Source organism: Aotus nancymaae, unplaced genomic scaffold (assembly GCF_030222135.1).
Source record: "Aotus nancymaae isolate 86718 unplaced genomic scaffold, 86718_ANA_hifiasm-v0.15.2.pri h1tg000040l, whole genome shotgun sequence".
NCBI classification, from domain to species: domain Eukaryota; kingdom Metazoa; phylum Chordata; class Mammalia; order Primates; family Aotidae; genus Aotus; species Aotus nancymaae.
Window position 1 is genome coordinate 91247728 of NW_026988454.1, and position 13742 is coordinate 91261469.

The window sequence follows — 13742 nt, forward strand, 5'->3', positions numbered from 1 at the left end:
ACATATGTTCATTGCAGCACTGTTTACAATATCAAAGACCTGGAATCAACCCAAATGCCCATCGATGATAGACTGGACAAGGAAAATGTGGCACATATACACCATAGAATACTATGCAGCCATAAAAATGATGACTTCATGTCCTTTGTAGGGACATGGATGAATCTGGAAACCATCATTCTCAGCAAACTGAAACAAGAACAGAAAATCAAACACCGCATGTTCTCACTCATACATGGGTGCTGAACAGTGAGAACACATGGACACAGGGAGGGGAGCATCACACACTGGGGTTCTGTTGGGGGACTAGGGGAGGGACAATGGGGGGTGGGCAGACTGGGGAGGGATAACATGGGGAGAAATGCCAGATATAGGTGATGGGGTGATGGAGGCAGCAAACCACATTGTCATGTATGTACCTATGCAACAATCCTGCATGATCTGCACATGTATCCCAGAACCTGTAAGTACAATTAAAAAAATAATAATAATAAAAAAGAAGGCAGACTCTTAGAAATATCTCTTCTTCCTCTCTCCATTACCTATGTTAGAAAACTGAAACTAGTTTTTCTATTTCTTTTCCCTGTCCCATGACCCTTTATAGACAATACAGTTCCACCACTTTTACTAGCTTGTTTTTAATTGAATACAATGTTGCTTCCATATAGACAAAGGACATACTTGCTAACTTTAACTAAATTTGGATTTGGAGAGTTTTAATCTGCCTTTGTATGTGGGTAATTAGAAGCATAAAGAAGATAGTATTTTATCCTATTATAGAATGTAGGTTCTGGAAAAGTGATATATATAAACAGACTTAATAAATAGATGTTGGCCTTCATTTCCTTAGTGATGAGAGGAGTGGCAAGAAACGTCCAAGTATACAATCCTACACCCAACAGCCTCGATGTTCGCTGGGACCCTGCACCAGGACCTGTGCTGCAGTATCGCGTTGTGTATTCCCCTGCAGATGGCACAAGACCCTCAGAATCTGTGAGTAATTTTGTCATGGAAACTGCATTTCTTGATGAATGTAGTCCATGTTTGTGTCATGTTTGATAGCCTGGGAGACCAGAAACCACAAACATGCCAACGTATAGTACTTAAATTATTGTTTTTGATGACTTGAGGCAGGTTTATTAATTATAGGGCTAGTAAGAATAAAAGGAATTTTAGGGGAAATGTAAATTAGCTAGATGAGTTAAAACCCCTAGTAATAAATGTGAATTATTGCTAGAACTTGTTAATATGTCTTTGTTATGAAAATATTTTAAAGCTTGGCTTTACTGGTTTTTACAAATTGCTCAATCTATCTTTAATTCATAACATTATTCAGTTTTGTAAGTAGACTAACAATTTAGAAATCAAAAATTGCTAATTTGAATAAGCATAGTATCAGAATACCTAAGGGAAAGTAAATTTATAAACTAATTTAGTTTATAAATCTTTGCAAAACTAAACAATGTTAACAAAGATAAACAAATGATAAACAATACGTGCATTTACTAAGAATATTGATTTTCATGTCCTTGTGTGGTAGGACATATTAAGACGACTTTACCTGTATGCTTTGCATGGAGTCTCTATTTCAATAGAAAATTTTCCCCATCACAAATGAGAGTCTCTTTTCTTGTATGTATTTAACATGCAGGATGTTTCTTTGGTAAATATCATGAGCCTTGCATGTTATATTTGAGAATCTTTATAACAAACATAAATGGAAATAACTGAAGCTACTAAGGGTCAAGGATGAGATCACCTCTTTGGAAAGGGAATTTCTGAGGACAAATTTCGTCTAATGATATGGACTGGGTAGATCTCATGGAGAAGCACAGTTGACTTCTGATGTGTCTGGACCCAACGTTTTATTATAAACACGATTGTGATGACTAACTGAAGACTTGGTAAGCATTTAAGTTGTTGTAAGGCAGAATTTGGCATTTCCTTCCCTGCAGATAGTGGTGCCAGGAAACACACGCACTGTGCATCTGGAGCGGCTGATTCCGGACACACTCTATTCCGTGAACCTTGTGGCTCTCTACTCAGATGGAGAGGGAAATCCCAGCCCTGCCCAGGGCCGAACGCGTGAGGCAGAAATCCTTTCTCCATTCCATTCCCTTGTAGCTACCTTGGCAGGGCTTCTCTGATTGAGTGAGTGGGGGGATGGGCGTGGTGCGAGATGAGTGCTTTCTGCCTGGGATCCCCTGCATTCACATTCCGGGCGAAAACATCGGTCCGTGACTGTTGTTTGTGTGAAGTGAACTTCATCTGTTCATTTTCTCATTTGGGACATTAATTAAGGAGGGGTTCCTCCCCTTTTTCCCTTCTTCTGCCATATGTCTTTTTTCCCTCTTTCTATCCTGCAGTGAGTCTTCTTACCAAATGGGGACTTTGGAAATGTGAGGGTTTAGTCGCTATGTTTTACTGAATAGGCATAGTGGTTAAAATAATTTCCTTTTGTCCTAGTCTACCTTTCAAACCTAGCTCTAGGTTGCTGAAAGTTCAGCATGTAGCCATAGCTCTGGAATATACTGTTTACCATTTCACATTAAAACCATAAATGTGTATTTTATTATAAGGGAGTAAATATCTTAGCCAATGGTGAATGAAACACCTGCAAGCAACCCCCTTAATCTGACCTAGGTAATGCTCACAGGCAGGCAACAAACTCTATTGTATTTTATTTATTTAGTGCCACGGAGTGGACCAAGGAATCTGAGAGTTTTTGGTGAAACAACCAATAGCCTCTCGGTAGCCTGGGATCATGCTGATGGGCCAGTTCAGCAGTACAGAATCATCTATTCTCCCACTGTTGGTGATCCAATTGATGAATATGTAAGTCTGATACTGATTTATTGGCACATTTTATCATCTTAGCTGAATGGAGAGTGAAGTTAAACGTCTTTAGAAGTATGCTGTGATTATAGTTGAGTCCTTGATAGTCACACTTTATGATTTTCTCTGACATGACTTTGGGACCACCCAAATGTGCTTAGTATTTCTGACCTCCCACACCACAGAAAAGAAATGTCTTTGGGCTCATTTTTATTCAAAAGATAGATAGAAAAACGATCTTATCGCATGATTAACTGAACATTTTTAACCACCCGATTATACCACAGGAACCAAGTCTAGTGAAATATGATACCTATCATTCTGGAATGTCTAAGTTAATATTCAAATTATGTATTTATCCAGCTCTTAGCCTTTCCTCAAATCTAATTCCTCTGCAATGTCTTCCTTAAATATTCCAGTGTTAATAGATCTCTCTTTTCTTTAAACTTAACATTTTGCCGTACACTTTAGTTTTGGAATATACATACTCTCCTATTAGCTTCAAATTTTGTGAGTGTCACAGTTTGTCTTTCCAGAACCAGATTCAAGTTTCTGGCAGCTTCCTCATAGCCCTCACTATGCCCATCCATTTGTTATGAGTGAAAAAATGGAAAAACTAACTACTTTGTTTGACATTTAGTGATGAATTGCTGTGATATGCTTGGAGAATATTGCACAAGATGTTGATTGTAAATTAGGTCTGTGTTTTGCCATCTTTTTACCACATAGATCATCTTAGATAATCTTCCCTCCATGAGCCCATGTGTTGAAATACTTCATCTACTTGAACTTGATATAGTAACCTTTAATTCAAGTCCCTATTTTTATTAATAAGAAACACATGTAACTACTATTTATAGTTTCTGATCAAAATGAGATAAACGGTACTACTACAGTTAGTTTGCCAAAGCAGAGAAACTCACAGTTAGTGTTTGTTCAGCCTTGCCATGGACAAATATGCAATTTACCTTTACTTTCTGAAAACATTAAAAATGTAATCTATCATTTGTAGTTATAGGACTCCAGGCCAGGATTCACTGGGGTACCTTATCCGTGTTGTTTGTAGAAGCAAAGCATAGGTTTAGAAGAGAGATTGAGATGTCTGGTTTATTTCCTCTTCAAAGAGGTAGTTGAATATATTCCCATCCTTTTCAGCTAACTAGTATCAGTCAAACTGATATTTTTGAGGGCAGAAACTGAGTCAATTTTTGCTTACCAGTGGATTCCCAGTAGCTAATACCTGTCCCACTGTGCCTGGTCCACAGTGGGTACTGGGTACATATTGGTTCATGAAAATGGAACATGTAATGATGAGATCTGAAGAAGCAAACTTACTACCGAGGGCTGCAGTACTCAATAAGGTGTTCTAAAGTGTTGTACATGGCAATGTTTTAAATACAGTTTTCTTAAGAGATGTTAAGTCACATGACTGTTAAGTGGCAGATCTGGGATTTGAACCCAGATCTGTCTGACTCTAAAACCACTCTCCTGTGCTGGAGAGAAGCAGTGAAGATAGTTTGTTTTGTCATGAGCATTGTGCAACAAAAATAAAATATGAAAAAAACTATTACTGTTTATGGGAGTACGTAATACAATATTGTCTTTTGATCTGGAAGTCTTCCAGATGGTAATACATTTATAATTTAACTTCCATGTAGACTACAGTCCCAGGCAGAAGAAATAATGTAATGCTACAGCCCCTGCAATCTGATATGCCATATAAAATTACTGTTATTGCTGTTTATGAAGATGGAGATGGTGGCCATCTAACAGGAAATGGAAGAACTGGTAAGTGTTTTATGCCCCTCCCTGCTTTTTTTTGCTTTGAAATTGTTAAGATCTTAATGTTACTTTTATACCTTTTAAAACCTTACAATTTTATCTTCACCAATACATCTTAAATGCCACACTATTAAATTTTGTCAAAATGATGATATGTGAAAAGAATTTGTTTTTAACTTTTTAAAGGTTCACTAAGAGAAAAAAAAGAAAACAATCTACATAGTTTTATTTGCTTGAGATAGTTTTATTTCTTCTTTGGAAAACCATTGCATATTCTTTGAATAATATTTCAATTTTTTTGGTGTCAGTTAAGGCTATAACTGTTAAGTCAATGTAGTATCAGTAAGAAATATTCCATTGTGATTGAATCTTAAGTCATAAATAAAGAAGTGAGATGATCAGCAATCATTTTCTGTCTACAAATTTAGCTTTTTCTAAAAAAGAAAAATATATGTTTTTATTGTACTAAGCAATTTACAAAGAATTATCAATGTTCAGACCCCTTTTTATGCTATATTGGTGGTAATTTTTTAGGGTTTAAAAATTCTCTAATGTGGTTGCTTGCTACAGTCACCTGAGGAGCTTTAAAAATACTTATTCCTGGGTTCCACTCCCAGAGATACTGATGTAGCTGTGTGAGGCGTGGGCTGGACCTGCTGATGTCCTAATTAATGTGCAGCCATGGCTGAGAGCCATTAGTTTAGCATAAAGGTAGGATGAACTCTAGATCTGAGTTTTGTTACTGGTAAATATTGACATTGCTCTTTTATAGTTCATTCACCACAAGTCTACTTAAGTAACATGACTTCAAGGATTCTTCCTGCAGTTACTTGCCAAAAATCTCTTGGTGCTTAAATGATCTCGACACCATTACAAAATTCGAAGAGGTGACATTTGAAAGCTCCTAAGGGAAATGTATGACTAGAGTTGACTCAGCTCAGTCTCTCAAGGTCAAGAATCTGTGTTTATTGATATTGTTGTCTACAGGACTGAGTCAATGGAGACTCACGTGACTTAAGATGATTTAACAATCTTGCTTTTTGAATTTTCTCAGGTTTTAGACTGTATTTTGGGACTTTCCTGGGGAAAATGGCGTATTTCAGAATCTCATGGTTATCAAAATGGGCTTTTTTTTTTCTTTTTTACTAGATCTTGAATTTCCCAGGACGGGCCAAAGTCATATTTTGTTTCTCTTATGAAAAAGAAGTTTTTCAAGTTGGATTCGTTATTTCTGTAATGCTATGATTAGTAAACTCAGCAACTACTTAACATGCTACCTGAATGGCATTGATTTTACAAGTTATGGGCTTGGGGACAGTATCTCTGGAGGCTTAAGGATTTACTTTAGGTAGTACTGGTGGAGGATAGAGAGGTACAGGGAAAAAACATTATTTTAGTTAGTAGGTAGCTGTGTGGTTTTGGGCAAATCATATCTTAAGTATTTGATGAAGTGATTGGACTAGATTGTCTCTAAATTACTTTCTGGTTCTAACAACCTGTAATCTATGGCATTCTAAAAAGGATTTGAGATCTCTTTTGTTTTCTATAATTCTGAGTGATAGAACGTTCCGGCTCTGAATACTGCTTCCTGCTGAGAAGGCTCTTCTGAAAATCACTAGTTCTTGAGTCCATTTGAGTTGCTGTTTAAATTTGGAAAACTATTAAGCATTTTTTGAATATTTCAATGTCTTTTAATTGTTTTCTGGATAAAGATATTATGGAATATTATGAAATTGCTTCCACCGGGCTTTCCTGTCAATATTTTTAAAGTACTGTGTTCTCCCTGTGTGCCAATAAAAGGTCAGTAATGTGTGTCAATGTTTGCTTGCAGTTGGACTCCTTCCTCCTCAGAACATACACATCTCTGACGAATGGTATACAAGATTCAGGGTGTCCTGGGATCCTTCACCCTCTCCAGTTCTTGGATATAAAATTGTATATAAGCCAGAGGGTAAGGAAGTGCCTTTGTCATCATTGAAATGCTTTGTAAGGTTATTTGCATATGAGGATATTTTCTCTTTCATCCCCCACTATTGGATTTTCCTGAGAGTTCAGATGTCACATTAAGTTTCCTGTCACCAAAGGCAGTGTTTCCGGAAATAACATTTTAAGCCAATCTTCGAAAGTACCATTGTTATTATAGGTGTAGATGAGATTCTTATTAAATTTCATGATTAAAAATTTGACCTATTTTATAAAATTGCACAAATCAAAGATGCCTGTCTTCAGACATGCTATATGATCATGAAAGAATGCATGTTTCATCAATATTCCTCTGTATTGTTCCCAGTATGCCCAGGTATTATTTCATGTTGGGCATAGATTCCATGCAGTTTATTCATGTAACCTTGCTTTCAAATCCCCACTGAAAATTTACCTAAATTAATATCACCTTGATTAAATTATTTGTTATTTTTTTGTTTTGATATTTTATCTGTATGCGTAGTACAACTGGAAGAAAAATGCTCTTTGTACCAAATTTGTTAGGGTATCTCCCATATATCTAGGAAGAGTATGAACTAGAAAAAAAATGAAAGAGAGAAGGCAAGAGAAAGGAAATAAAATGTGAGTCTACATAAGAAATAGAAAGAGAACTTGAAAAAGAAAGTGGGCCTGGTAACTAAGGACTTTTAGCAGTCAAAATATGTGGAATGAGGTCCAAGATAGAAATTCTTAGATCGTCTCTACAATATAAATAAAAAAGTGTCAGTTGAACACCTACTGTATGCAAAACACTATGCTGGCAAAGTAGGGCTTGAGAAAGAAGTTTGAGAATTCATTCTCTAAAGAAACATTGGCTATATACCTACTATATTCCAGGTACTGTGCTATGCTTTGAGAATAGGAGGGTGAAGAATTCAGTCTCTGCTTACAGTTTTATATTTACTATATGATGTAGCATGTGCTTCAGTGAGTAAATGCATGAGGACTATGGAATTAATGGTGTTCATACTACCCTTTGACTATAAGATCTTTAATTTTAAGCAAAATTTCATGCTAGTGATGGCATATTTCCGTGTATTTTTGTGGTTGTTAATAAAGGTTCCAATGAGCCCATGGAAGCCTTTGTTGGAGAAGTAACATCATACACCTTACACAACCTCAATCCCAGCACCACCTACGATGTGAATGTTTATGCTCAATATGATTCTGGACTCAGTGTTCCCTTGACAGATCAAGGCACCACATGTGAGTCATGGATATTTTCATGGTTGTAAGAAAAAGTGTAGTAGGAATTATCAAGTCAGCCTGTTTTAATTTTACTGTTTCTGAACATATATGTGTTTCCTCAGCATTATATAGGCAGGCTATTTTGTGTCTGGTTAGACAAGATACTGATCCAAATACATAAATATTATAATTGAGTATATAAAAATGTATATGATGAGAAATTTATGTGTATTTCACATAAAATATTGTATTTTGAATTTTAAAAGATAAAAATTATAGAAATTGTCATTTAGTCCATGAATGACCTACAAAATGAGATCTGTGGTGCTACTTAGTTTTTCTGACATTTGATATTAAGACATATATTAACCTAAATCCATTGATTTAATTTGACTTAATTATTGAATCATTATTAATGATTCAGTCCACATATTTTAATGTCACCATTACCTTATAATTATTTAACGACTTAGCAGATAGCCTTTTAGAATTTTTTTTAAATTATTTTCCATAAGATGTTTTTGAAATTCTTAGTTTTGAGGGAGACTATATGGAATTTCCTGACTTTGAAAATCAGTGATGGAAAGGGGGTCTGTTCTGGCAGTACAACAGTTTTCAGATATGGTTCATGTATGTTTCTCATAAGGAAACATATTCAGATTCTGAACTTTTTTTCAGCCACAGTGAAAGTTTGAAAATTGTATTATGATTAAAAGTATACCTTTTTTTGCTCTAATTTACAAAATAAATCTCTTTCTTTCTTTATTTTGTAGTATATTTAAATGTAACAGATCTGAAAACTTACCAGATTGGGTGGGATACATTCTGTGTCAAATGGTCACCTCACCGGGCAGCCACATCCTACAGACTAAAACTAAGCCCTGCAGATGGTATGTGTGTACAAAAGAAAAAAATGAACTGGAGCATGTAGTGGAAACCTTTTAAATTTTAGTGAAGAAGATGCCATTTTGTTTATAACAGTGATATATAAAATTGCCTTTAAATACAATTGATGATGACACTGGCATTTTCCTTTGTTGTCATAATCAGGAACCAGAGGACAAGAAATTACAGTGCGTGGATCAGAAACCAGTCACTGCTTCACTGGCCTTTCACCAGACACTGATTATGGTGTCACTGTTTTTGTGCAGACACCAAATCTCGAGGGACCAGGAGTCTCTGTTAAAGAACATACCAGTAAGTTTTTGAGGAACCTGGAAAGTCTTCATAAGGCTTTAGAATAGAATGCTCTAGGTAAGGAAGACTTAAGTGAATTCTGTGCCGGTACCTCTCCCAGGGGTAGCAATAATGATGGGATGATGGTGGAGTCTAAAGCTGGCTCAGGACCTTTTTCTGTAGCAATTGTAAGTTGTCCCTGTTATAGAGTTGGGGCTACTTTGAGGAAGGGCTAAATAGGAGCAAGAGATGGCTCTTGCTGACAATGAGAAGGTGAATTCTTATTAGTGAACCTTACTCATTTGACCCTATCTGAAGGCCTTACATTTTCCTTTTTGATCTTTATTTTCTGTAGCTGTAGTGGATGTCAAATGACTACCAATGACATCAAATTTGGATGGAATAGAATTCCCAGTATGTCAGTACTGACGACAATGGTACCTTATTTTGTAAGACTTGATTTGGCATCCAGGATTTAAATTGCTCTTAAAATTTACTTTCTGGGATATCAAATGTGTACATGCCGTGTTTTTCTAATTATTATTTTTAAATTCTAGCTGTAAAACCAACAGAAGCCCCTACAGAGCCACCTACACCTCCTCCCCCTCCCACCATTCCACCAGCCCGGGATGGTAAGTACAACTAAGTAGGCAATACATTCAGCTGATAGGGAGTTATAGACTTCTTATTTATGCTGCATGTGCATCATTTACAATCAATGTGGAACATTTCTGATTTATTATTGCTGCCAAAGAGTTTTTAGAATCAAAGAAAAGATTACCACTAATTTGTTTCTTTTCATCTCTGGGCACATTTCGGTGTGAATAAAATCGGTCATAAATTATTCCAGCTCTTCAGTTGGAAGTCTCTTTCCTCAGTTTTACAGATTAAGGTCTTCCATGATCCATAGTTATATGGTGGACATTTCTTTCTGCTAGCTGCTGGCATTAGTAAGCACATTGAACCCTTTTGGCTACATTTGCAACCTAAGCCCTGAGGCTGTTGGCTTTAAAATTCCTGGCGTCCAACCTGAGAAGTTCCCTGGACTACACAAAACTAAAAAAATTTCCATTCACCACAGTTTGAAAGACAATTGTAACTTGCAGTGAACTGGTAAAATGACATACTGATCTATTAAGGTCGGTCTCTCAGCACTTGAGGGCAATTCTTTAGCACTTTATCAAATTAAATTTAAGTTAAATAACTACTGAATTATTCTTTTCTCATATGCTGTTTCCAGCATTTAACAGAAAGCATTTCAGATTTTAAATATATTTTTCTTTTATCTTAGAAGGATGTAGAATGTTACAACTTTATTAAACCTATTATGTAAGTAAAATGAAAAATTAAAAATGTATTATTGTAGGGTAAAATAATATGTTCCTTTAAATTAGATATCAAAAGAAATTCAGTAAATAATCCTGGTTTAAAAACAAGTTTGTTTTCTTTTTAAATAGGCTTTATTTTTTAGAGTAGTTTTCGTTTCACAGCAACATTGCAGGGATGATGCGGAGATTTTTCATCTCCCAGACGGACTGCCCTTCCCCACACATGCCCAGGCTCCTCCACTATTAACATCCCATATCCGGGTGGTACATTTGTTACAACTGATGAACCTACATCGACACATCATTCCCACCCAAAGTCCATAGTTTACATTATGGTTCACTCTTGGTGTTACACTTTTATTTGTTAAGTTTTTATAAACTACAATTTTGTTAATTTTTTTGGATTTTTTTTCTTAGCCTCCAAGTCTAGATATTGAAATAAAACTATTTCTTTATTGTCTCCTCTTTTTCCCTACATATGATTCTAGTGGCTTAATTTAAAATTTAAAAATGACTTATTTGCATAAAATCAATCTTTAATAATTATATTCCAAATCTCCAAACCCACTGATAGCTTTCTTTTAATTGTGGACATTGTATTTGATTTCTTCTCTCATTTATTGTTCAAAACTACTTGAAGAGTTCCATTGGGTAAGATCGTATCTTTGCATAATGGATCTAAACAAATGGCGTAATTCCAGAGCAGGTATTGAGGGTCAGTTAGACCAATGCTTCTCAAATTAATTGTGCATCTGAGTCATCTGGGCATCTCATTACTGTTGGTATTGATTCGGGAAGTCTGTGGTAGGACCCAAGATTCTGTAGCAAGATGTTATACTACAGTTAAAATTAAGTGATATCATTTAAATGAAAGAATTCATGAGATTTGGTGCTTCCTCTGTTTTCTTCTTTTTTTTTTTTGCAGTATGCAAAGGGGCCAAGGCAGATATTGTGTTCTTGACTGATGCCTCTTGGAGCATCGGGGATGATAATTTTAACAAAGTTGTAAAATTCATCTTCAATACTGTGGGAGGCTTTGATGAAATCAGTCCTGCTGGGATTCAGGTGAGTGTCATTCCACCAGTGGCTACTCATTTGTGATGTCTTGCCTTTCCTTTGAACTTTTTAAGTAAAAAGTCTTTTCAATATAAACTCGTTTTGACCTACTCTTATTTGCTGTCTCCTTTACTTATATATTTTTGGGAGGGAATTGGGTTTAACTGATAAATAAATAGAAAAATAAATGTTCCTTTAGTTTTTATCTTTGGCTAGATGAGATTCCTATTGGAGAACTTAGGGGATTCTGACTCTAACTTCCTGCTTGAAACTTCCAACCATGACATATTTCTATAGAAGTTCATCCAAAGTTCTGGATATTAAATTCATTGTGATTGTCATTCCCTGTGAAGTTAGAAGAATCAGTGACAAACAGTGACTGGAGTGGGTGTGTGGAACTTGCTGCCTCTGTCATTACTTTGCAGATAATTACCATGACCAGAAGAATGTCCATTGTTGAGCTAAAGGATATTTCATTTGTTTTTTTAAAATGATAACTACCAATTATCTTGCTCTGAAATCACTCCAAATATATTTGCTGTACGGAAGTACTTAGAGAAGTTTATATTTCCATGAGAGGCCTCAAAGGATAAATCATTGTGTAACCGTAACCTGCCTGTACAAAGCTGAGAATCTCCACACTGCACCCCCACCCTGCCCTCGCGCCTTCCCATGGACTTAGGAACACTCATGTCCAGTAGCTCTAAACTATTTTAGGTGGTGTTCACAGACCTTTCTGATAATTGGATTCAAGCTATTATTAACTATTTCTTGGATTCTGTAATTTTGAAGACCCAATTAAAATTCCGCCCCCTCTGGTGAGGCCTCATGTTGGCTTTACACATTCCATGCTTTTGAAGTACTTTGTCTATCTTGCTGCATTACAACAAATATCACTTCGTATTGTCACTATTCGTGTGACTCTCTTCTATTTAAATTATTGACTCTTTAAAGTAAGAGACTTTTTTTTTTTTTGATAGAGTCTCTGTCGCCAGGCTGGAGTGCAGTGGCATGATTTTGGCTCACTGCAACGTCTGCTTCCCGGGTTCAAGCGATTCTCCTGCCTCAGCCTCCCTAGTAGCTGTGAATACAGGCACGTGCCACTATGCCTGGCTAATTTTTTTGTATTTTAGTAGAGGTGGGGTTTCACCATGTTGGCCAGGATGGTCTTGATCTCCTGACCTTGTGATTCACCTGCCTTGGCCTCCCGAGACTATGTTCTTTTAAAAAACAATTCTCTTCTCCTTTTCTTTCCTATTTCTTTGGCGAATTTTTTTTCTTTATTTTGGCAGTTTGATCATCATTGTGGCATCATGAAAATAAGATATTTTGAAATAAGCCACAAACAATTTCGTCAACAAAACATGTCCTCTTTTATAGTACTATACTAAATTTCAAATCCTCAATCCTCTGGACATTGATCCAACCCAAGAAGTGTAAAAATTCACCCTAGTTATATTCTTTTTTTTTTTTTTTGAGACGGAGTTTTGCTCGTTACCCAGGCTGGAGTGCAATGGCGCGATCTCGGCTCACCGCAACCTCTGCCTCCTGGGTTCAGGCAATTCTCCTGCCTCAGCCTCCTGCGTAGCTGGGATTACAGGCACACGCCACCATGCCCAGCTAATTTTTTGTATTTTCAGTAGAGACGGGGTTTCGCCACGTTGACCAGGACGGTCTCAATCTATTGACCTCGTGATCCACCCGCCTCGGCCTCCCAAAGCACCCTAGTTATATTCTTAATTTAATGTGGTTGTATTCTTAATGTGTCAACAAGCAAGCTATTTCTTCATCCTGTTAGGAATTTGTATTTCTAACAAAAAAATAGCTACCATATTTTATTAGCTTCTATGCACTACTTTGTAGACAGGATTATTAGTCTTTAAAACAACCCTAGAAGGTAACTATAGTTATCCTCCTTTTACTGATAAAAAATCCATTGTCACACAGCTATTAATTGCCAGAGCTGGGATTTGAGCCCAGGGAATCCTGAGTCCGAAGCCTGTACTTTTTCCACTAAATCCCATTTTCAGTGAGTTTGTGATGAGGGATGATTATAATCACATGTGACATTTTTATATTGCTGTAAAGAACAGATATAGTCGGTGAGAAGTGGTAGTTGGCTGAGTCAACTGTTTAACCAACATTTGGATTTGAGATGGCGTGTTCTCATGTCTAATCCTGGGATCTCACTGCTCTCCAGCCTTATCCATCCCTTTCTATGTCCTAGAAAAAGACACAATATGAATATGGTGTATTTTCATTATTAATGTCAGGTATGACAATTTCATTGAAGATTTATAATTAGAGAATTTAATGAGACAATAGCAGTCAGTGTTGTAATATTAGCTATAAAGAGCTTACCATATTCTCTCAGGTCTGAGATACTTTTTACCC

At 36.3% G+C, this 13742-nt stretch overlaps 1 protein-coding gene across 2 annotated transcripts in view; it reads left to right on the forward strand.

Moving 5' to 3' along the window:
* The window catches only part of COL12A1 (collagen type XII alpha 1 chain), a 121965-nt gene that overhangs the window by 72683 nt on the left and 35540 nt on the right, over positions 1–13742 (forward strand). For both annotated transcript variants that reach the window (XM_064360915.1, XM_064360913.1), the window contains exons 35-44: positions 851–993; positions 1956–2085; positions 2693–2835; positions 4494–4623; positions 6449–6568; positions 7660–7806; positions 8562–8678; positions 8839–8985; positions 9522–9596; positions 11218–11357. In XM_064360915.1, coding sequence (XP_064216985.1) covers positions 851–993; positions 1956–2085; positions 2693–2835; positions 4494–4623; positions 6449–6568; positions 7660–7806; positions 8562–8678; positions 8839–8985; positions 9522–9596; positions 11218–11357 — 1292 coding nt within the window. The remainder of the gene's footprint in view (positions 1–850; positions 994–1955; positions 2086–2692; positions 2836–4493; positions 4624–6448; positions 6569–7659; positions 7807–8561; positions 8679–8838; positions 8986–9521; positions 9597–11217; positions 11358–13742) is intronic.